The 25,157-nt window shown below is 45.8% G+C and overlaps 1 protein-coding gene across 1 annotated transcript in view; it reads right to left on the bottom strand.

The window, feature by feature from the left end:
* Positions 1-24,718, bottom strand: part of Akap12 (A-kinase anchoring protein 12) — a 44,990-nt gene extending 20,272 nt beyond the window's left edge. Inside the window, exons 1-2 of the mRNA XM_036168698.1 lie at positions 24,689-24,718; positions 23,720-24,047 (exon numbers count right to left, since the gene is read on the bottom strand). Coding sequence (XP_036024591.1) covers positions 23,720-23,875 — 156 coding nt within the window. The 5' untranslated portion in view covers positions 23,876-24,047; positions 24,689-24,718. The remainder of the gene's footprint in view (positions 1-23,719; positions 24,048-24,688) is intronic.
* Positions 24,719-25,157: the final 439 nt, after the last annotated feature.

Below are 25,157 nucleotides of genomic sequence, written 5' to 3'. Positions count from 1 at the left end.
GATTCAGCAAGAAAATTTATCTTAAAAAAAATAATAATAATAATAACAATAATAATAATAATAATAAGGTAAAGGGACCAGAAACACGCTCAGCAGGTAAAGGTGCCTGCTGTCAAGACTGACAGCCAGACTTTGACCCTGAATCCTCAGGGTAGAGAGATCCAGCTCTCACAGGTTTTCTTCTGGCTCCATGTACACACTGTGTAACACACACACACACACACACACACACACACACACGCACACGCACACGCACACGCACACGCACACGTACACACGAATGGGCAAGCAAACCCACTACATGTGCACGCACACAAACATCACCCCGTCACACACAAAAGCCAATTCCTATAGTTTTAGCATCACATGCCCACAGGTCTCTAAAGAGGCTAAAAGACGGCATCAGACCCCAGGAAGCTGGGATTACAGGTGGTTGTGAGCCACCAGAAAGGTTGGTTGTTGAGAATGTACCCCAGGCCCTCTAAAAGAGCATCAGTGAGTGCTCTTAAAAAGATATCCGGGCTGGAGAGATGGCTCAGAGGTTAAGAGCACTGACTGCTCCTCCAGAGGTCCTGAGTTCAATTCCCAGCAACCACATGGTGGCTCACAACCATCTGGTGCCCTCTTCTGGACTGCAGTCACATATGCTGTATACATAATGAGTAAATAAATCTTTGCTGGGCGGTGGTGGCATAGGCCTTTATTTAATCCCAGCACTCAGGAGGCAGAGGCAGGCGGATCTCTGTGAGTTTGAGGCCAGCCTGGTCTCCAAAGCGAGTTCCAAGAAATGGGCAAAGCTACAGAGAGAAACCCTGTCTTGAAACAAACAAACAAACAAAAAAAAAAAACCAAATTTTTTTTTTAGGGTTGGGGATTTAGCTCAGTGGTAGAGCGCTTGCCTAGAAAGCATAAGGTCCTGGGTTTGGTCCTCAGCTGTGTCAAAAAAAAAAAAAAAAAAAAAAAAAAAGATATCCAAGAACACGGAAATATTTGTAAAAGTGACACTTACTGTTCTTCTGCACTGTGGTGGTTTTGTGTTCCCCGAAATATTGTGACTCTTATTTAATCCCAGAAAATGAGCCTTTAATTCCAGGGAATGATGGCAGAAAGCAGAAATGTATAAGAAATGTGAGGACCAGAAACTAGAAGCTTTTGGCTGGTTAAGCTTTTAGGCTTCTAGCAGCAGTTCAGCTGAGATCCATTTGGATGAGGACACAGAAGCTTCCAGTCTGAGGAAACAGGATGAGCTGAGGAACTGGGGAGGTGAGGTAGCTGTGGCCTGTTCTGCTTCTCTGATCTTTCAGCATTCACCCCAATAACTGGCCTCAGGTTTGATTTTATTAATAAGAACATTTAAGATTCCTGCTACACTGCACTAAAAATTATACTTCAAATTCTCTATGCTCAACACTATCAAAATCATGTTTACATGTAAAATTTCACTTTGGCCAATTTATTAATCAAGAACTATTAGACCTAGGCAAACAAATGCTTAGTGGTGCCACCAATTCATAATTATGCTCACTCTGATGGTTTACTTAACAGCTTTCTTTCTTCAGACACAAATGCTAACCAATTAAAACCAGTCAAAATGAACAGATAATAACAAATAAATTTCCAAGATAACAAGGTACTCTATTGATTTGATCTATACAAAGCCATTAAAAGAAAAAAATTAAGCTAGCCTTTCTGCATCCCACACTGGGGAGGAGTATACACAACCTGGAGTCATCCATCTTCAGAAATGATGCACGTGCAGGTGGCCCCAGCCCGGAACAGATGGCGGGAAAATAAACCCAGAAAACCTTCTGCCTTGCTGCCAGCATTGCCATGGAATAAGATTTCTCGGGTTTGATGTTCAAGTTCCTAACTCAATATAATATGTATAAAATATTCTGATTCTTAAAAACTCTTAAAATTTTAATTTGTGGGTGGGGTAGGTGCATGTGGAAGCCTGAGGACAACTTGAAGAATTGGAATTTGTACTCTTCTTCTACTGTGCAGGTTCCAGAGAAAGGATGAGATTGTAAGGCTTGGTGGCAAAGCTGTCCTGGAACCCACTCTGTAGACCAGGCTGGCCTCGAACTCACAGAGATCCACCTATCCACCGAGTGCTAGAATTAAAGGTATGTGTGACCACTGCCCAAGGTGGTATGAAACACATTTAAAAAAATCAGAAGGTCTCTGTAGTAGATGATATTCAATGAATGTTAAATTGTCTGGTACTCAGAACCATACTGTGGCTAAGCAGAATGGAACAAGGTAATCATGGACAATGCTGAACTGTCCAAGGTGCCCTGATATCTAAACTCAAGCTTCCAGAGCTCACCACCAGCAAAGGTAGAAAAGCACCAGGTGGGTGTGGTGGTCCCCTGGAATCCAGGGTGTACTCAGAAGGCAGAGATGGGGTCACTGGGGCAAACTGTTGAAGTAGAGGAACAAAAGAAAGTGAAGATTGACTAAAGAAGGCATTAGATAACCTCTGGCTTCCCCCATATGCATACATGTGCACCCGAATACATGAAAACACACATGCCATACAGACACAGACAGACAGACAGACAGATACACACACACACACACACACACACACACACACACACACACACACGAAAAAAGAAAAGAAAGGAAGGAAAGAAAAGAGGGAGGGAGGGAGGAAAAGAAAGAGGGGGAGGGAGGGAGGGAGGGAGGGAGGGAGGAAAGAGAGGGGGGAGGGAGGGAGAGAGGAAGAAGAAAAAGAAAAAATGAGGGCTGGGGAGATCCAGAGCAAATGGCAACACGCCCAACACTGAGGAAATAGAGACCAGAGGATCCCTGGGGTTTGTGGACCAGCCAATCATGCCAATCAGTGAGCTCTAAGTTCAGTGAGCGTCTGCGTACAAAATTAAGGTGATGAGCTGGCGCCATGGCTCAGAAGTGAAGACTCTAGCAGATGACCCAAGTTCAGTTCCCAGCCCCACATCAGGCAACTTACCTGTCACATCATCTCCTGGGGAATCCATCCCTGCAGCCTCCAAGAGCACCAGCGCTCACATGCACACACCCACACCCAAGTACACATAATCCAAACGTTTTTAAAAAGGTGGTGATTGGTGGAATCACATACCCCATGCTGACCTCTGGCCTAGAGGTAAATGTGCATCCCCACCACCATAGACACCACATACATGTGCACATACATGAACATGCGTACCAAGAGTAATACAAGAAAGAGCAAAAATGGAGCTGGTATGATGACACATACCTGTAATCCCAGCACCAAGAAGAATGAAACAGAATTGTGGCAAATTAAAGGCCAGCCAGGGCTAAATGACTGGACCCTGTCACTATACACACACACACACACACACACACACACACACACACACACATATGCTGTGGATTATGCTCATTGTTTATAATAAAGCTGATTGGCCAATAGTTGGGCAGGAAGAGATTGTGCATGAGAGCCAGACTAGGAGAATTCTGGGAAGAGGAAGGGTGGAGTCAGGAGAGATGTCAGCCAGCTGCTGAGAAAGCAAGACATGTAAAAAATGAGGTAACAAGCCACACACCACATGGCTAAACATAGATAAGGAATATGGATTGATTTAAACGTATGTGCTAGCTAGCAATAAGGCTGAGCCATCAGCCAAGCATTTATAATTAATACAAGCCTCTGAGTGGTTATTTGGGAACTGGCAGGTGTGAAAGAACCATCTGGTTACATAATATAGGTATGCATATGTTTATCTATCTATCTATAATGTATAAAATGCTGACAACTAACTGTACTTGATGAGAAGCATCTTTAACTCATAGAAAAACCTCACCTCCACCTCACTGACCCTCCTCAACCATGACTACAATTCTCTGCACAGCAACATTCCAATCTAGAAACGGTTCTCATCTAAATACCAAGTGAAGGATAAGATTGCGGCTCAGTGGTAGAGACTTACAAGGAAATAAAAAATAAAGCCATAAGACCAGGAAAGCACATCTTTATTGCCAATGGTGTTTGATGATCGTATAGATTCAGCCTGGCATTGGTTGGACACACACTGATTTTAGACAAAGCAAGTGTAAAGCCAACCTGGGCTAAAATGAGACCCCAAAGGAATAACTTTCTTAAAAGTTAGGGTTGTTATAATCCCCCCCCCCCCGGCCCCCAGTACAGTTCTTTTCTTCTCTAGTAATCAAACTATAAAGCTTTCGGTGATCAGACTCGAGGCCAAAATAAATCAGGGTCCTTCTCAAGGTCTGAAATAAACCAGCTGGTCCGCTCACAGCAAAGGAACCGAAGGCTTTGGATATCTTCCTTCGTCATGACCATAAAAAGCAACAAGCGGTTGACATTTCCCCCCTACTTGAGTTTGCCAGGGAGGAATTTGCAGCTCCATTCAAGCAGGCTGACTGACCTTCTCTTGCTCCCCCTTCAAGTTCACACAAAACCTCTAGCATTCACTGCAGGAGCAGGAAGGGCTTGAGGAACCTAGTAATTTACAGCCCTTTAACTCCACAGTAGTCCAGTTGTCTCAGGCCCTCACAAACACCGTCAAGGGAGAGTGCGAAGGCTGAATGCAGCTTGAGCCAGGACCATCGGCTCCGCTTGAAATTAAGTCTATAAACAGTTATTATTGCAGTCTGAAAGTCAAGGGGAGTCTGAAGCAAGTTATCCGGATTCTTTGGACAATAAGATCAACCTAAAGGGTCCTGGACCCCGGATTTTCTAAATCATTCCTTTTGTTGCCGCAGGGTTCTGTTTAATCTCCTGCGGGCCACTCCCTGTTCACTATCTCCACATCTGGATGCAATTAAACAAGGAGATAAGGACAAAAGAGGGCTCGGCAGGGTGCTCCGGCCTTGTAAACTCAGCACTAGGGAGGCTGAAGCGGGAGGATCAAGAACTCCTCCTACCAGCAGGGAAGCCTGTGTCAAAACAGGCATAGGGTCTAGGTTTGATCTCCCAGCACCACCAAAAAAAAAAATGAAGAAGAAAACTTAATTCATTAATGATAAAATAAAATCATGGTGGAGGAGCAAGGTGGCTAAGTGGCTAAAGGCGCTTGCCACCCACACTTGGCAGCATGAGTTCAATCCTCAGAACCCACAAAAAGGCAAAAGAAGAGACTGTTAGAAGGAGGCCTGGGAGGAAAGGCTAACCGAGGTGTCTATTAACATATCAAAGCAAGTGCTGGCCAGCTCCCCCAGCATGCCTCGGTACCTGTGGCTCCTCCCAGCACTTCTTACCCTACCCTCTGACCAAAACCTCTTCCTCCCAGGGGCTGGGCTTCCGCTTCCGTTCCCTCAGTTTCTCCTTCCTGTATAAGGTAAGCCATTTTGGACGCTTGGTCTCATGGTCCCCTCGCCTGCTCAATCCTTTCTCTCTTCTCTTTCTCTCTGAAACATTCCATATACCTCTGGCTGTTCCTTCTCAGTGCCTACAATAAACCTCCTCCACCATACCTTGGCGCAGTCATGTCCTCGTTTTCTCATTCAGACCCCACAACACTGCCCTCTGACTCCCATACCGACCGTGGCGCTAGGCACCCACCCTCACACACATCACGTAGATGCACCACATACTTTTTTTTTTTTTTTTTGAGACAGTTTCACTGGGTAGCCCAGGCTGGCAAAGAACTTGCTTTGCAGGCCAGGTAGTGTTGTGCCCAGATCGCAGGGACCCCCAACCACGGAGACCGAATCCTGCGTGTAAAAGCAAAGAGCCTTTATTTCAAGCTCCGGAGCTTGGTCCCTCTGTCTGTCTAACACAGCGGTGAGAGCAGAGAGCCCTGAGCTCAGGTAGGGCAGAGTTTTATCTTAGCAGATGTTGGGGTGAGGAGATTTCCAGGGTTCAGGACCCTGATTGGCTGACAGTTTGTCTAGGGGTATCTGTAAAACAGAAATAGGTGTGTACTAGACTCAGGGACATCTGGACACCTTATCAGATGGTTGAAATCTTTGGGATGTCAGGTACTTCCTCATCCCTGGGTGGATATCCTGGGTGGTATCAGCTTAAGGCTTTTCCTGGATCTGGGTGTTGCCTGCCAGTAAGCCTGTCACAAAAGCTGTGTCTAGGCCCCTAAGCCTGTCATGGCTGCTGTGTGGTCAAGCTGTTTTGGAGCCCTCCACAGTAGGCCTCAGACTCACGCCACCTCTGCATCTGAGTTTAAAGATGTTTAAAGGTGTATCCCACAATGCTTGGCAATAAATAAAAATTTTAAAAGTAGTAATGTATGGGGGGAAAGTCTCACAAGGCAGCCCATGTTGGCCTTGAACTTTCAATTCATTCCTCTTGCCTCGGCTTCCTTGGTGTTTGAATACACCACCCCACAAGACCTAAAGAAAACTGTTTTTGCTGGGTGGTGGTGGCGCACACCTGTAATCCCAGCACCCAGGAGGCAGAGGCAGGTGGATCTCTGTGAGTTCGAGGCCAGCCTGGTCTACAAAGTGAGTTCCAGGACAGCCTCCAAAGCTACAGAGAAACCCTGTCTCGAGAAACAAAAAAAAAAAAAAAAAAAAAAAAAGAAAGAAAAAGAAAAAGAAAACTTTTTTTACAGGAAATCCATCCTCCCCTCCTCCACTCAACAAAGAAGAAATTTTCTTAACTTTTCAAAATTCTTTTAGTTCCAGATTCAGAACACACAGCCAAGAGCAGAGCATGGTGGGAAAGCCTGTAATCCCAGCAATCAGGAAGCTGAGGCAATAGGACTGTGGATACTGAGCCCAGTGCGAGCTACCCAGGGCGACCCTGTCTCCCAAATTGAACAATTTTATTAGACATTACATGTGTGTGCATGCACATGCCTCGGAATTCCCTTAGAGGTCAGAGGATAAACTGTAGGAGGGAGCCAGTTCTCGCCTTCCACCGTGTGGGTCCTTCAGAATGAACCCAGGTCTGGAGGCCTGGTGGCCAGTTCTTTTAACCCCTGAGCCACCTCATTGACTCTACCCCTAAAATTTTCACACAAATATTAAATTCTGTAATTGAAAGGAAGAAAACAGAGTGTCAACCCAACTTTTGTTTTGTTTTGTTGTTTTTTAAAGACACGGTCTCATGTAACCCGGGCTGACCGAGAAACTGGAGATGTAACTGAGGATGACCTTGAACTTGTAATTCTGCTGTAGCTCTTAGCACTCGTATTACAGGTGTGTGCTACCACACTTGGCGTTAAGGATTGACTGAACCCAGGGCCTCCTGCATATTCGGTAAGTGCTCTGCCTACTCTCAACCTTAATCCAACTGTTCCTGGACTGCTCAAGGTTCCCACAGGCTGGCTCCTTCTGACCTTTTGACCAAGCTGTGTCTCTAAAGGGTCACCATTCTTCCAAGATGCACCACTGAGTCCACTTCCTGCAGGCCGCTGCATCTGGTCCCCTTGCATGGCCCTTCTCACTTGCTGTGTCCTGTCATGTTGGACCTTCAGTGTGTAGCGTGAATGTACAATTCTGGGCAAAGTGCAGTTTTTCGGAGCTCCAGTCCTCCATAGACTGTGGGGACCACAGCCATCTGGAATTCTGCTGGGACTCAAGTTGAGTCCCTAGCAGTACCCAACATTTTCAGAAAGCACCCCCAGTGCTGTTTGTTTGATTTCAGAAAGGGTCTCCTGTAGCCCAGGACAGCTTCTTACTCTAGACAGATGACCTTGAATTTGTGTTCCTTCTGCCTTCACCCCCACAAGTGCTGAGACAACAGGACCATGCTACAGATCGAACCCAGGGCCATGTGTAATGTGTAAGTACTGTACCAACTGAGCTATATCCCCAACACCCCAAATTCCCTATTCTTTAAATGCACTGACTATCCTTTTCTTGCTAAGTGTACTGAACTGCTCTTCATCCCCCTCCTCTCCTCTTGCCTATTACTTTTATTACTTTATTTTAATGTGTCTGTCCTTTAATATGTATGCACTCGTCTATGTGAATGCATGCCACATGTGCATGGGTTCAAAGAGGCCAAAAGAAGATTTCCTGGAGCTGGAGTAATAGGCAGTTCCGAGCGATGTGGGTACTGGGAACCAAACCTAGGTCCTCTAAAAGAGCAGGAAGTGCTCTTAAGCACAGAGCAGTCTCTCCAACCCCTGCTTACTAGTCTTTAAATAAAATCTATTTCAGGATCATGCAGTGACCACACACACCCCCAAAAAGGTATCAATCCCACATATGATTTTTCTTGGAGGCGCAAGCTTGAACAATGAATCTGGAACTTTGAATCTAGCTCTCCAGAGGCTGGGAAGTCCATTCTGCTGCCTAATTTGCTTAAGACTGAAGCATTCTGGGAAAGGAATCAGCTAGGTTCCAGGGCTCAGAGAAAGTGCCTGAGAAAACTTTCCCTGGCCAGTGTAATACTTTAAACCATGACCTACTTCCCTGAATACTGAAGCATTCTCGACATTCCTCCATGTCTTGAGGGACTTGAAATCTGTCACTGTTACAAGTCTAGATACTACTGTTGGGTCTCAGTCACCACAAAATCTCTACCTAGAACAACAACTAAAAAAATACATTTATAAGTGATCAAAAGACCTCAGTTAGTACTAAAAGAAGTACTAGCTTTCATGTAGGTCAAAGCAAACAAGTTTAGCTTATTGGAAACAAAACAAAAGGCTTTAGATTACCAAATTTCTTATGAGTATAAATTTTAGCCCTTGAGGTTTTTTAGTAAAGGGTGTGTGTGTGTGTGTGTGTGTGTGTGTGTGTGTGTGTGTGTGTAAATCGATCAACCCGGGTTTTATTCCCATTACAGTCCAGTATTTTTTGCTTTAATTTTCTACACCAGCTTGGTGCCAAGACTGGGAGAAATTGTAATAATAAGAAAGAATTTAACAAAAATTTCTAACATTCCCTGCTGCTTGAGTGCCTTACTTTCTACAAACAAAACACAGCAGAGATTACAGATCTCCATTTGAATATCCCCAGTTACAACAGAGAAGTTGGAGCTCAGCTCTAAATACTGACTTGCTTGTACGAGTTATTTCTGAAGCAATTGAAAAATTCATCATGACAGATGGCTCAGTGGTTAAGAACACAACTTCTCTTCCATAGTACTTGGGGGTTCAAGTCCCCAGCGCCCACATGGTGGCTCACAACTGTCTGCAACTACAGCTCCAGGGGACCCAACACCCTTACACAGGCAAAACACGAAAGCACATACAAATAAAAAAATACAGAAATTCATCATAGAAAATGGATGATTATAATCCGACATGATAGTGCTCATTGGCATTTCCCATCTCTTGGGAGACTAAGGCCTGCCTGGGCTATAAAGTGAGAGTTTGCTTTAAAACCGGAAACAAACGCCAGGTTTGCACACACCTGTAATCCCAGCACTCAGGAGGCAGAGGCAGGAGGATCCAGGCGAGTTCCAGGAAAGGCGCAAAGCTACACAGAGAAACCCTGTCTCGAGAAAAAAAAAATGGAAACAAACAAGAAGTGACCAGTTCTTAGTGATCTAGAGACCACCTTCTCCCATCTCCCCTGTCATTACAGCGCAGTGTCTAACCAGTTATAAATTCAGAGCAGGGATAGCAGCACTGAACTTTCTGTGGCACTTACTGCTCACACACACCCCCACACACCTCAACCCCCACCTCCCCCGTGGAGAGTCATTCCAAAAAACTAAAGTTTCTAAACAGACATTCTTTTAACAAGTCTGTTACGACTGAGTATAAATGATCACTAAGAACCGAATATATAAAACCCAGCAATCATTAAAGTGAAGGATAATGGTACAAACCTGTAAGCCCTGCAATCAGGAAGCTGAGGCAGGAGGATTAAGAGTTTATCTAAAAATCAATTAATTAAGCCAGAATAATGGCACATGCCTTTAATCTCAGCACTTGGCAGGCAGAGGTAGGCAGATGTCTGTGAGTTCAAGGTCAGCCTGGTCTACATAGTGAGTTTCGGGACAACCAGAGCTATATAGTTAAGACCATTCTCAAAAATAGTAACAAAAAAAAAATGAATAAATTTTAAAAATAAAAAGTTAAGAACTACAAAACAACACCCCTGCTTATTTATTGCATGACAACATATACTTCATGAAGAAAACTACCAAGACACAATGAAGCACCTGAACTTGTGTGTGTGTGTGTGTGTGTGTGTGTGTGTGTGTGTGTGTGTGTGTGTGTGAATGAATGGGTGCAGGAGCAAACGTGTGAACAGAGGCCAGGGCTTCCTCAAGTGCTCATCTTTTAAAATCCTCTGTGTGTGTGTGTGTGTTCAAGACAGGGGTCGGCTGTGTTAACAATCCTGGCTGTCCTGGAACTCAACTGTGTAGACTAGGCTGGCCTCAAACTGAGGGAGATCTTCCTGCCTCTGCCTCCCCAGTGCTGGAATTAAAGGCATGTGCCACCATGCCCAGCTCTCTTAAAATTTTTATTACATGTATTATGGGGGGGGTGCACATGTGTGCACATCCATGGCATGGTGCACGTGTGGAGGTCAAAGGACAATGGAAGGAGTCAGTTCTCTCCTGCAGTGTGGGTTTGGGAGATCAAACTCAGGCCAGGCTTGGCAGCAAGTGCCTTAAAACATCAAGCAATTTTGCTGCCCCAAACTTTTATTTATTATTGGTTTGTTGAGACGGGATCTGTCTGTGGAGACCTAGCAGGTCTGGAACTGGCTATATAAATCAGGATGGCTTCAAACTCACAAGAGACCTCTGTTTCTACTAGGATTAAAGGCATGTGCCACTGTGCCCAAACTTAATTTTTCAAGTCAGAGTCTTTCATGAAGCCTGGAACTCACCAGTTTGGCTGGACAGGGTAGCCAGCAAGCCCTAGGGGTCTTCTTTCTGTCACCCTAGTGACAGGATTATAGATACATGCCATCACATGGATGCTAGGGATATGGCTCAGGCTATCATGTTTGTATGGTAAGCCCATTACTGACTGAGCCATCTCCCCAACCTCCCTTTTTTGGTCATCCCTCCCCTGAGGAGACAGGCTTACTATGTAGCTCAGGCTAGCCTTGAACTTCTCCTCCGGCTTCAGCCTTGCTGAGATTACAGTGTGTACCATCATGTGTGGATCAAAACACACTTTAAATAAGGATTACCAATATCAAAGAGTGTCCGGCCAGTATGAAGGCAAACACCTCTAATTCTAATTCTTGAGAGGCTTAATCAGGAGGATTGTCATATGTTAAGGCCAACCTGGGCTACATAGTAAGTTTCAGGACAGCTTGGATGGACTACAGAATGAAACTATGCTTAAAATAAGAATGACAGCCGGGCGGTGGTGGTGCACTCCCTGCACTCAGGAGACAGAGCCAGGCGGATCTTTGTGTGTTCGAGGCCAGCCTGGTCTACAGAGCAAGATCCAGGACAGGCTCCAAAGCTACACAGAGAAACCCTGTCTGGAAAAAAAAAAAAAACAAGACAAAACAAAAAAGTAACAAGCTGCAAGATAGCTTTGAGGGAAAAAGCACTTTCGAAACATGCCTGAGTTAGGTCCTGTAACCACCCCCCACCCCCCCCACCACCCCCCACATACACTCCCTGTGAGATGGGAGGCGGAGGAGGAGAGGAGCATGGCCTGGAGTGCACGGCATAACAGAGACAAAACACTTTCTCAAACGAAGGTGGAAAGTGGTCATACACAAGCCATAGCACGCACAACCTCCCTCCCCCACTCTGCCCCAACAACAACAAACAGGACATTTTAAAAAGAGCAGTGAATTGATAACGGTCACAACAAGAACCCAGAGCCTGCACCGATCCACTCAGTGTGAAACCACACTCTCAAACACACAGGCTAAGAGAGCAAACCAAGCGCCTTGTCCTCAGCACAAACCAAAAAGCCAACACCAAGCATGGGCGTTACCCAAAAGAGACACCCTCTTTGAAAGCAAAGGTGAGTTGTCCCTAAGACACCTTCTCTTGTACCTGCAAACAGAAAGGGTGCTGTGGGGACCTCCATTTCCTGATGGAGAAGATTCGATAAGGTAAGTGGTGTTCTGGCAGCCGGCCAACTTGCTGCCTTCAGGTTTATCTTTTATTTCTGTACATATTTCCTCCTCTCTACAATGTTGGCCACCGCTCAGGTTCCACACCATTATCCCTTCCTATTGATGACCTTTGTGCCCCACCACACCTAGTCTGTGCTCTCACAAAAACCACCATTAGAGATGTGTGGCTGAGCGCAGATGCATCTTGTGATGCGTCGGCCATTTCCTAGCTTGCTGAAGGCTCCACCTATCTATTTGTATATTCGTGACAGGCACTGGCTATATAGCCTCAGCTGACCCCAAACTCAAATCCTTCTTCCTCAGCCTCTTGAGGGAACACCCTACTGTAAACCCTTCTTTGGAGCCCCAAATTATGACTGTCAAGTGATGCCCTAGCTTCATTTCTGTTGATGTGATAAAATGCCGTGACATAAAGGACTTGAGCAGAGAATGGATCATTTGATCTCAGTCCTAGGTTACAGCCCATCACTGATGGCAAGTCGAGACAGCAGGAGACTGAAGAGAAATGAATGTATGCATGCTTACAGCTCAGCTAACTCTCTTCTTACTGAGTGCAAGGCTTCAAACTCAGGAATGGTACCACTCACCTTCAGGTTGGCTCTTCTCCCATCAATCAAGACAATCTCCCAGATATGCCCAGAAGCCAACCTGATCTAGATAATCTCTCCCTGACACTCTTTCCAGGTGATTGTAGGTTGAATCAAGTTAACATATCTCCCTTTGGGCTGGAGAGATGGCTCAGAAATTAAGAGAGAGCTCTCCCAGAGGTCCTGAGTTCAATTCCCAGCAACCACATGGTGCCATGCAACCATCTGTAATGAGATTTGTTGCCCCCTTTTGGCCTACAGGCATACATGCAGGCAGGACACTGTGTACATAATAAATTAAGTTAATCTACATGTGGACCAAGATGCTTGGGAGGCTGAGCCAGAAGCATCGCTTGAACATGGGAGAGTTCAAGAGCCAGGCTGGAAAATACAGGGAACATTCTGTTTTGTTTTGAGATAAAGGTTCACCTAACTCAGTTTGTAACCTAAGTTACTTGTTATTCTCCTTTGCTAGCTTTGTCCAGTGCTAGGATTACAAGCAAGTGCCCGAACAGTGATTGTGGTTTTTGTTTTTGTTTTTTTTGGGGGGTGTTTTTTTGTTGTTTTAGCTTTTAGGTACAAATAGGGAAGGGTATGATGTGTTTGTATTAAGTCTGGGCACACACGTACCACGGCGTATATATGGAGGTCAGAGGACAACTTTTAGCTGGCCAATCTCTCCTTCCATCGTGGGTTCTGTGGATCAAACTTCAAGTCTTGTGGCTTGTGTGGCAAGTGCCTTTACCTGCTGGACCACTTGCTGGTCCCCTCAGTTGTTCCTCATTGCCCGTGCCAATCCTGTATCCTGCTCAAATTTCAATGACCTCTGAGCTAACAGCATCTGTAGAAAATGTTGGCTGGTAGTCTCCCTCTGCAGCCTCACTTCCCACCTGTCTCCAGTTCACTGTCTCCTAGATGGCTCTTCCCTGTTTCGTCACCCACCTGTGGATCTTCTGCATCTGCACTTTGCCCAGCATCAGAAGCTTTCTGTTCAATTTAAATCTCTCCACTGTCGGGGCAGTTCTTTTGTCACTGGGTGACACGTGACTTATCCCTTTCCTGTTAGCCCCTTAAAAACATCCATCTCCTTAACGTGCCTTCTGGTCTCCTCATTAATGGCTTTTGATGTGTCTAGAATACTTTTCTGCATGGACGTGGACCAATGGATGGCAGTTCTATCCTTTCACATTTAACCTAAACCTGTCCCGGAATACTACATCTGAGGAGGTCTTTCAGCCCCACCCTGATGAGCTGCTTTAAAGCTAATGCTGTGTACTTTCCTTTCACTCAATCACAGCATCTAAATCAGTGCCTTTTGAACACTACCTGCTTCAGAACTATCTGCTTGGCTGGGCAGTGGTGGCGCACACCTCTGATCCCAGCACTCAGGAGGAGGAGGCAGGCGGATCTCAATGTTTTCAATACTAGAGTAGAGATCCAATCCAGGGCCTGGTGCATGGCTAGGAAGACACTGTTGCTAGGCTTTATCCCCAAGCTCAGAAAATACGGTCAATAGGGACATGATTTCCTTTTCCCTTAGAAACAGGGTCTCCCTGTGTAGCCCAGAGAAGCCTCAATCTCTCTGTCCTTCGGCATCAGCCTCCCAAGTACTAAGCCTACAGGTGTGTGCAACATGTCTGGATCATACTTGGCTATCTTTGATGTATAATGTTATCACATGCTAAGAAAGACAAATGCAGTTTAGAAACTAATGCTCATTTTCTGCCTTTTTATACTCAAGTAGGCATGAACTCAACACTCATCTCAGCCTTGAGATGCAAGAAAAATACGTAAGATATAAAATAGGGGAAAAATGTTTTTTTTCAGGTTTTTTGACACAGTTTCTCTGTGTACCAGCCCAGGCTTTCCTAGAACTTGCTCTGTAGACCAGGCTGGCCTCAAACTCACAGAGATCTGCCTGCCTCTGCCTCTCAAGTGCTGGGATTAAAGGTGTGCGCCACCCTAGAAAAATGTTTTAAACCATACTATTGGTGTTATAACTGACCAGATGTTTTTAATTTACTGTATAAATACAGGGAAGTTGTCTGAAAATTTTTTGAATTGAAACAGACATATCCATAGGTAGAAAAAAGACTCAGTAAGAGAGACTGTTATGACCCATAGCACTAGAGTAATAGCAAATATATATGGACAATAAAATCAGTTTCTCTTCTTAGGCTAAAATTCAGCCTTTCTGGTGGATTAAGATCTAAATGGGATGGGAGCATAACTCAAGGGTAGAGCCCACTAGAGGCCATGGGTTCAATGAACTCAATCTGCAGCGCATACTTATAATCCCAGGTCTTGGGAGGCTGAGGCAAGTTCAAGGCCAGCCAAGGCTGTTACACAGCAAAGCCCTGTCTCAAAATAAAGTAAAATAAATAAATAACCCCCTGGGACCTTGCATGGTAGACAAGTTTCCTCTACTCCCGATCTCCCGCCAGACATAGTTTGTATACACCAGCACCTGACAAGGCTTGTGTGCGCCAGCCTCCACCCGACGTGGCTCATGCAGAGGAGCTCCGCCCACAGCACACTGCATAGGAGGAAAATTTTCTTTATTTTCTTCCCTAGATAGGTGAGAAGGAATAAATCTGACACCTTTCTCTCCACCCACACAAGCTCCAACCCTAATGAATCGAAGTTGTCACCTAAGCCTTGACCACCGGGGAGAGGAGAGGCTGCTGGGCTGTCCTCTCGCTGTCTATTTCCATGGCCTCCTGCAAACCATAAGGCCACCGTTTAACACACTGAGCAATCAGAGTGCAAGATGGCCTTTCATGAATCCAGGCCCTGGTACTGGGATGCTAGGCTATGGTGAGACTCAGTCTCAAATACACACACACTTACACACACACACTCTCTCTCACACACACACACATATACACACACTCAGGAGCACACACACATTCTTACATTCATGTATACATTCACACTCAAATGCACACAACCACACTCACACATACACACACTCACATTCTCTCACACACTCTTAACACTCACACACATACATCCACGCACACATACTCACACTCTCAAGTGCATACAACCACGCACTCATACGTGCATGCACATGCGTGCACACACACACACAAGCATACATACAAGCACACACACACACACACACACACACACACACACACACACCCCAGGATGGTAACGCACACCTACCAACCCAGCACTGGGAGGTAGAAAAAGGAAATTCAGGAGTCCAAAGGCAGACCAGGATGCTTAGTGATTTCAAGGGTGACAATCTGGCCTTTGAGATAAGATCCTATCTCTAAAACAAAGAAAAATAAAAGCACTAATGAATACAAAGCAAGAGCAATCACAAGTCCAGATCCTTACCTCCTCTAGCAGGTTCTCAGCATCAGGAAAAAGGCAGGATCCTAACAGTGAGTCAAATAATTGCAATCACATGTTTTTTCAAATAAGGCCAGGGGCAAGAAGGGCAGCTTAGCACTTAAGAGCTGCTCTTTCATAGGATGCAGGTTCAGTGCCCAGCACCCCCATGGTGGCTTACAACCATCTGTAACCCCAGCTCTACAGGATCTGATACCCTCTTCTGGCCTCCATGGGCACCAGGTACTCATGTACCACATACCATACTTCGGCAAACACACTTATGGAACAAAAATGAATCCCTTTTTTAAAGTTTTTTTTTTTTCTTTCTTAAGAAAAATAATTTTTCCCCAGTTTTTTGACACAAGGTTTCTGTGTACCATCCCAGGCTGTCCTGAAACTCTCTATAGACCAGGCTGGCCTTGAATTCACAGAGATCTGCCTGCCTCTGCCTCCCGAGTGCTGGCATTAAAGGTGTGCACCACCACTGCCCAGCAGTCGTTTTTGTTTTTGTTTGTTTTTTTTTTTTAACTGATGTTATAATATTTCTGCCAGCAAGATTAGTCATTGAATAAAGGCTACTAAACCTGATAACCTGAATTCACGCTCTGTGACAGGGGAGAAAAGGAGAACAGACCCAGGCTTCCACACCCTCATCATTGTCCTGTGTGCACATGGACAAACACAGACACTCAAAACATTATCCTTCTTCTAGCCTTGTCTACCTTTCTACTGTCGTATTCTTATTGTTTAGGTTATGAGAACTAAGAATTAAGTTCAAGGATTTCAAGAGATGGAGGCATTAAACTATTTCTCAACATGCTGAATGCCATTATACTCCAGTCCCTCACTTCACAAAGACGGCCCACATAGAACTACACAGGTCAATGAGGAGCATAATCTTCTGTGATCCTTTTCTTACACAGGTGTTCTGTTCCCTAAACCCTGGATCTATTTAAAAACTTACAGTAGACAATGAAAACAGGCGGCATCATAGTGTTGAAAACAAAACACCTTTGTGTATGTGTGGTGTGGGGGTGGAGATGAAATCCCACCTGCTAAGAACAGGCAAAAGTCCTCAGCTACCATCCCAGGCCTCAACACAATCATACGATTTCTTGTGTTGATTGCCTATAATTCACAGGAAGTCAGGGGTTTTTTTGACAGAGCTCCACCACTGGGCCCAAATGATCCCAGCAAAGTGGAGTGAATCTTGTTAAGATGTTCCAGGCCACCAAGCTGAAACCAAATTGTTTTTATCTGACCTTCCAGATATCAAAAGATAAAGAGATATATAATGGCCCAACCCAGCTATGTATGATAATGGTGTATGTCTGTAGTCATCCCAACACTCAAGAGGCTGAGGCAGGAAGATTGCCTGTATTTTGAGCCTGGGTTACATTGAGAGACCCTGTCTTTAAAAAAAAAAAAAAAAAAAAAAAAAAAAAAAAAAAAATCCAAATCCAACAGGACAGTTTGGCCTGTATAATTGAGTTACCTTCTGCATCCACCTTGACAAGATAAGTGACTTTGGGTTCCACCTCTGGTCTCCTCAGCCCTTCTTCTTCTATGAAGTCAACCTTAACCCCACTCATCTGGACAACCATTCCGTTTTATAAGAGGCTTCTGATTCTAGAAGCACAGACAGAGGCCCACTAAGGCCAAACTCGATCCTGCAAGCCTGTAACCCCAGCTACTATGAGCTCAGGCAAGAGCCACTTCAGCCCCGGGGCAGGAAACAGCCTAAACAAGAGTGAGAACCTTGTCCACATGCACAGAAAGGCTGATCGAGATCTTAAATATATTACACATTTGTATATTTAAAAAGTGTGTGTGCTCATGCCCAGTCGAGGCTAGAAAAGGACAACAGCAGGTGGCCAGCCCTGTGACTTTCTGCCTCACTCCCTTGGGACAGGGTCTTTCTAAGCCTGGGGCTCTCAGCTCTCAGCCAGACTAACAGGGCAGCAGGGACCTGGCATGGGGATTATAGGCTGCAACACCCAGCTTTTAATGTGGGTGCTGGAGACCCAAACACAGGTCCTTACATTCGGGCAACAAATACACTTATAGCCCAGGCTGACCTCAAACTATATAGCCATAGAATTTCATCTTCTGGCAGTCCTAAGTGACTTAAAGCCTCACACATCTATCTCCAATGTTCAGTCTTTTGTTTTTGTTTCTGTTTTTTTTTTTTTTTTTTTTTTTTTTTTAACTTTGAGGCAGTTTTACTCTGAATCCCTGGAACTCACTATACAACCCAGGCTGGTCTTGAACTTGCTATCCTCCTGCCTCAGCCTCTCAAGGGCTGTGATGACAAAGGGGCACTAGCTTGCTGTATTTGATCTATGATGTAGTGAGAGAACCAACAGCACCTCTTGGAATGGGGAAAATCAGCTGGAATATAGGTAACACACACACAAGTACTCCACTTTCCTCAGGAGTAGAGGAAGGGCAAGTCAGAGGTTCAAGGTCAGCATCCTCTCTATAACGAGCTTGGGGCCAGGCTGGACTCACTGGACTCACTGGACTCTCTCTCTCTCTCTCTCTCTCTCTCTCTCTCTCTCTCTCTCTCTCTCACACACACACACACACACACACACACACACACACACACACACACCACAAAAATTCCATGTCATCAATAAAGATAGTTTTTTCAATTGCTTTAAATTTTGGACCATTCAGGATAGAACAGATGACCTGGGCATTAAAGGTCAATTTTATTTTTCCTTCTTCCACTTCCATTTCTCAGGAAGCCATAGTAGCACAGGTCAGTCAATTATGGGATGGACTGGCACCTCCAGCATCTGTTTTACTACAGACACATCCTTTAAAACACCAATCAAGGGGTGGAGCAATGGCTCAGCAACTAAGAGCATTTGTTGCTCTTGCAGAGACCCTGGGTTCAGTTCCCAGCACCCATATGGTGGCCCACAGCCATGTGTAATTCCAGTGCCCAGGAACCTGATGCCCCCTTCTGACCTCTGGGGACACCAGGCATAAATGTGGTGCATAAAGACGTGTGTGTGTGTGTGTGTGTGTGTGTGCGCGCGCGCGCGCATGTGCAAATTATATATGCAAAACACTTGCCCATATGTACATTAGAATTAAGTTAATTTAAAAAACAATAAAATAATGACTTCTTCAATTCTGTACATTACTTATGTTTTGGTAACTCATAACTCCTGCAGTCAAATGGAATCAAAGCCTGGAAGACTTGACAAGGGTCTCCACCTCCACCTTCTGGGGACAATAGCCTCACACAGCTTGCAATGGCCCTGTTCCATTTCCAGCTTTGAAATCACTGATTAGTAGAAAAGATAGAAAGGTTAATTCAGGGCTGCCAAGAAGGCCCCACATGTAAGGTGCTTGCGGCCGAGCCTGACGACTTGAGCTCAAGTCTTGGAACCCACATGGTGAGAGAAGACTATCAACTCCCCCTGATTGTCCTCTGACCTCCATATGCCTGCACACTACATACATAAACACACACACACACACACACACACACACACACACACACACACACGTAATCATTTATTTAAAAGCAAAGGTTAATCCAGAGGCATTCTGATTGCCAAACTTGGCCTTCAATTACCTCCAGAAATCAAGCTCTGCCAGAGCAATGAAGTTCATCAGTCATTGCTCAGCCATGGACGTCAGCAACTGAATGAGTATAAAATTACAGAGACAACTGAGGAAATAAGCCAATCTTACTGTCCCCGGGAGTGGCCAAAAGTCAAACCAGGCAAACAACTGACCAAGCCATTTCCTCTTAGAATTTGCATATGAAGACTGGCTACAAAACTCTCTGCATTTTACTGAAGTGCATCATAGATAAAAATCAAGACAAATATGGGGCATTTAAATGTTAAACTTGAGTAATCAAAAGTTTAACTCTCTTGGGCTGAGGCTGTATGCTTGCCTGGCATGGGCAAGGCCCAGAGTTCAACCCCAAAACAAGAGGAGGAGGAAGAAGAGGAAGAGGAAGAAGAGGAGGAGGAAGATGATAATGTTTAACTTCCAGACACTAGAGATGGTTCAATGGTAAGAGTACTTACTGGCAGAGGACCAGAGGGATCCCAGCACCCACACCAGGGAACACACTGCTGTAACTCCAATGAATCTGAAGCTATTTCTGGCCTGTATGGGTACACACACACACACATACACACATACATACACACACACACACACACACACACACACACACACACACAAAACACAAAATAATTATTTCTTTAAAACAAAGGTGCAGGGGGGTGGTGGCACTCACCTTTAATTCCAGCACTTAAGAGGCTGAGGCAGACAGATCTGAGTTCAAGGCCAGCCTAGTCTACAAAGCCAGTTCCAGGACAGCTAGGGCTATACACAGAAATACTGTCTCAAAACAAAAAACAAACAAAAAAAGTTTAACTCTCTATTGGACCTCATGGCAGAGTTCAACTAGGGAGTTGCCTTTGGGCAAATGAAGGTCACCAGAAAAATGGGGACTGTAGCTCAGTGTTAGTGTACAGGCTGAGCATCCTGCCCAAAGCTCTGGGTTCACTTTCTAGCATCCAATAAGTAAGTAAATAAAATTTGAACTGTACACAGATGCCATAATGAAACCGATTTCTTTATATGTTGACCTAAATTTTTAAAAAATATATTAACAGAAAAAAAGTAAACGAAATAGAATGGTGACGCCTACCTGTAATTTCAGTCGCAGGAGGCTGAGGCAGGAGGATCAAGTTCAAGGCCAGCCTGGGCTGTATGGTAAGTTCTAGGACAGCCTGGGCTACAGAATGACTCCTTGTCTGAAAAACAAAACAAAAACCACAAACCAACTGATTTACTAAATATGTAGCACATATAATATAAATATTTGACATTACCTACAGAAAAAAACCTGATAATAATATTTAATGATTATATTATGTAAAAAGGAAAAAGATCATTCTGTCCAAAGAGGGAAAAACTGTATACTACATAGCAAACCTCCCCCAAATGTCTATACATACACCCATCAGGATGTACTCATGATGTAACCCATAAGTAACTCGGTGTATGTTTCATCTGAGCCAAAAAATAACAACAAAAGCAACCACAAGGTTTCATGTAGCTCAGACTGGCTTTAAAGTCACAGCAGTCCTCCTGCCTCAATCTTCTGAGTGCTGGGATTGCAAATGTGAGCCTCCCCATCCAGCCAAGCCACTCTCTTTCTGAAGAACAAACGAGTCTTCAAGTTTCTCCCTAAATCATTTGCTCCATCTATTAATTACCAAATAGACCAACCAGTCACTTTCTGATCTATAAAGCTGATCATAATGAGGTTAGAAGTGTAGCAGGAGAAGCAGACAGCTGACATTCACCAATGAAAACCCAAGGGCCAATATCATCACTTCCTTCTCTCCATCAACTCTTGCCAAGTCCCTGCACTCCATGCCAGGCACCATCCCTCACACAGGGCACAGTTTTGTCAGCAAAACCAGATAAGCCCCTTGTCTTACGGAGCATGCAGAGCAGTCAAGCCTAATAGTTAAAAAGCCCCTAAACCCACAAATATAAACTCTGCTGGGAAGGGACCAAGGGGTGAGTGAAGGAGCCAAGAGTGGCAGATGGAACCTCTTTGCCTTGGAGGTCAGGGACTGGAGCTTAAGATAGAGAGCAAGGGTAGAACTCGGGGGTGCTGAATCCTTCTTAATTCTGAGATCCTATTGAAAAATCGTGGGTCTTCAAAACCTGAGTAATCTGTGGGTTGAAATGAAAGAACACATATATTCCAACAAGCACATGCAAGTGTATTGATCCATCTCCAAATTGGTAACTGGGAAACCGGCCAACAATTGAATGATGCTGTGGATATCACTTTAGTCATCTTTTAAGAGACACTGCTTGGATGCTTCAAGTTGGTGGTTGACTAGGATGGAGAAGTGGGATACAGGTTACAGGGGTCGGGGTATGGAAGGTGGAAAAGAAAGGCATATTTTTAGGTAAGCAAATGCAATTTATTGGGAAGGTCCACATTTCAGTGTAAACAGATAATAAGACTTTAAGTCATATAAAAACGGAGGTAAAGAACGTCTCCTGATTGCAAATTTTCAGCAGTGATACCTTAAAATGACTATAATGACATGTTAACTATGTTGACAGCAGTTGCCATCAAAACATGGCATGGGTGAGACGCTTCAGCAGGTAGAGGTGCTGGCTCTGCAAAGCTGGTAACATGAGTTCAAGCCCCGTAACTAACCCACATAAAGATGAAAGGAGAGAACCAACTCTATACAACTGTTGTCTGACCTTCACACAGGCACACCATGGCACGTTTACCCCTCCCCTACACACACACAGATCACACACACATACATTGTACTCTTTCTCTCCTAAGTAATTCTTTCTTTAAAAAGACCATTACACAAGTATAAAATGTAACTGAGGCATCCAAAGGATGGAGACTATGGCAGAAGGTGAGGTACCATCGGAGGTAGCGAGGATGTTGGATTTCACAAGTAGTGAGGAGTTAAAAATTGCAGGTAGAAACTGTATAAAAGCGGCCAAGCAGCCTACACTATACTAGGACAACTAAAGAGGTCAAGGCGATCAGGTCTGACTTGTATAAGATTTACCTGGATCTCAATGTTTTGTTCTACACAGAGGGATGTTTACACTTCCTGGGGCCTTCCTAAAGATCCTCACTACTCTATCCCCAAATTCAGCAATTGGTTGATTTTTCTTTAAGTTGTTTGGTTGGTCACACGTTTCCGTAAGAAGATCATAAATCCACCTGAGTGAAGAAGCCTTGCTCAAAAACACATGCTGGAAAACAGCTAAAATGAGAAAAGGCCGGGCGTGGCTGCGAAGTCCTTTGAGAGGCTGAGGCAGGGGGATTGCCACTAGTTGGGTTAGGGCGTGAGTTCCAAGCCAGCCTAGGTTACAGTGAGACCCTGTCTCAAAACAAATAAGCAAATTAATGAACGGCCGCGAACAACAACAAAAGAAAAAGGATGGAATCAAATACAATAATGAGAATAAGACACAAAGGTAGTGGCTGTGGGGTACCGGATGAAATATTCCGGCCTGGGACCAAGCGAGCCTGCAAAACGCAGTATTTCTGGAGCTTTTCGGAGACTTCACAGAAAAGAGTGGTAAGAACGCTCCCTTAAGCCTTTGCCTACATCAGTGGAGAACTTAACTCCAATGTTTGTTTATCCAACTGAGTCCACGGTCAGTAAACTGTGAGAAAGGGAGACAGGATGCCAGGAGTTCTGCCTATCCCTCTCCATTGGTGCTTCTCCTCGGGTTCTCTCTGGAAGAGAGCTAGCTGCACGCCAGGCTCTCTGCATCAGCTAGGCGGTGTCCCAGGCGCTGCCGCAGGACTCTGGGTACCAAACCCGGTGGCCCGAGGTGGGGAAGCTAGTGTCAAGGCCAATGCCGGGTGGGGAACTAGGAACCAGGTTTGCCCTACTCCAAAGCACGTTCCAATTGTCTCTCTCTCTCTCTGGGACCTGGGATCTGGGGGTGTGTGAGGCGGCATCAAACACCTGGCCCTGGTCAGTTCTTATGGATGCCCCACCACCGGCCATCCCCTAGGCTGCCAGCCCACCGGAAGAGAGGGGGAAAGGCTGGAGAGCGGCGGGCAGGGCCAGATTTGATGGCTGCGGAAGGGCTAGGTCGCCGCCCTTAGGGACCCACGACAAAGATGCCAGCCCCGCCCCGGTGCGAAAGACCCCCGGGGAGCCGGCAAAGGGCTGCGCTCGAGTTTGCAGACGGGCTGCACCGGCGGGAAGTTGTGGCAGGCGGAAACCGCCAGGACGCCCCATCTCCATCCCGCCCCACCCGGGCAGGTGGCCGCAGCATACCTTGGTGGCGGGGTCCGCGTCGGCAGGTTCCCCAGCTGCTCCCGGCGCTTCCGCTGCGGGCCCGTGGCCACTGAGCTCCGGCTCGCTCGGCGTGTCGCTCCCCGCCGGCGGCGGCTGCTCGGGGCTCCGCTGCTCGGTGGAACTGCCTGCGCCCATGGCTCAGTGGCTGTCTTACTCCCGCCCGCTAGCCGCCTTCCTGGGATGCCGAGGGGCTAGGGGACGTGCTCCCAAGACCACGGGGACTGGGGACGAGGAGCGCCGGCTCTCTGCGATCCTGCTGAGAACGCGCCCGGACTGAGAATGAAGGGGACGCGCTCGTGGCAAACTCCTTAAAAGAAAAAAAAAAAAAAAAAAAAAAAAGCCACCTCGTAGCCTCCTCCCCCCTCCTTGTTGTTCCCTCCCTTCATCATCACATGAGCGCAGCCCAGACACGCCTTGCAGCATCTCCCCCTAGGCTGCTAGGACCGGAGGCTCCGCCACCAAGGTCCCCAGCAGCCCACCCCACCCCCAGGGCTCCTCAGGTCATTAAAGGGGTCTAGAGCTTTGGGGTCTGTCCCAGGGCTGTAGAAGGCTCAGAGATTGCAAGAAAGAAGAGAGGTGGGGTGGGGGAGCAAAGGCTTTGTTTTTTTTTGTTTGTTTGTTTTTTTGTTTTTTAATTCAATGATTGATACCCCAAGGTTGGAGCTTCTACAGCCCTGGGATTTGCATCTGGCCAGGCGCGAACCCAAATCCCCCTTTGCTTTTCTTGAGATTGTGTTTGACTTCGAGCATTTGTTCCAGCCTTCTCTCCTTTAGCAGGAGAGAGGAAGCGCTCCTGGGCTGCTCCTGAGCCTGGCCATATTAGGAGGGCTCACGTGGCAGGAGCTGGGAAACCCAGAGGTTGATGCAGTCAGGCCACCGCTGAGGTGGGCCCCAGCGTCCCTATGATCCCAGCCAGTGATGTCAGCTGATGCCATCAACAGAACTCACCGGCCTCTTTCCCCAGGGAACGCGGGGGAAATGAAGCTGTTACTGGAAATGTGCCTGTCCTTTGAGCGTCTGATGCTGAAGGTTACACATCCAGGCCACTTGTCTCTGCTGACGCTGAAACACCACGTTGGCTTAGGTCTCTTCAGTCGCCATCAGTACGCTAGCAAAGAAGGGGCTTGTCTGTCTTCTTCTTCCACTTGATTAGAGAATCATTACATTAACATCGAAGCCGATAAGTCTTTCATTTGAATTAAAATTTTGTTGGATTACTCTGCAGTAAGCATGAAAGGGCTGGGGAGGAAAATATAAAATAATCTCAGGTGAGCGGGAGTTGTGTTCTTGCTAGTAATCCTGTTACCTGAGAAGCAGAGGCAAGAGGGTCAGTTTGAGCCTGAGGCCAGCCTGGGTGGGATAGTGAGTTCCAGTCCAGCCTGAGCCAGAGAGTGAGACATAAGAGTGAGAAGTAAGG

Source organism: Onychomys torridus, chromosome 19 (genome assembly GCF_903995425.1).
Source record: "Onychomys torridus chromosome 19, mOncTor1.1, whole genome shotgun sequence".
In the NCBI taxonomy this organism is placed as follows: Eukaryota; Metazoa; Chordata; class Mammalia; order Rodentia; family Cricetidae; genus Onychomys; species Onychomys torridus.
Note: the sequence above shows the minus strand (reverse complement) of the source record. Positions and strands in the feature narration are given on the sequence as shown.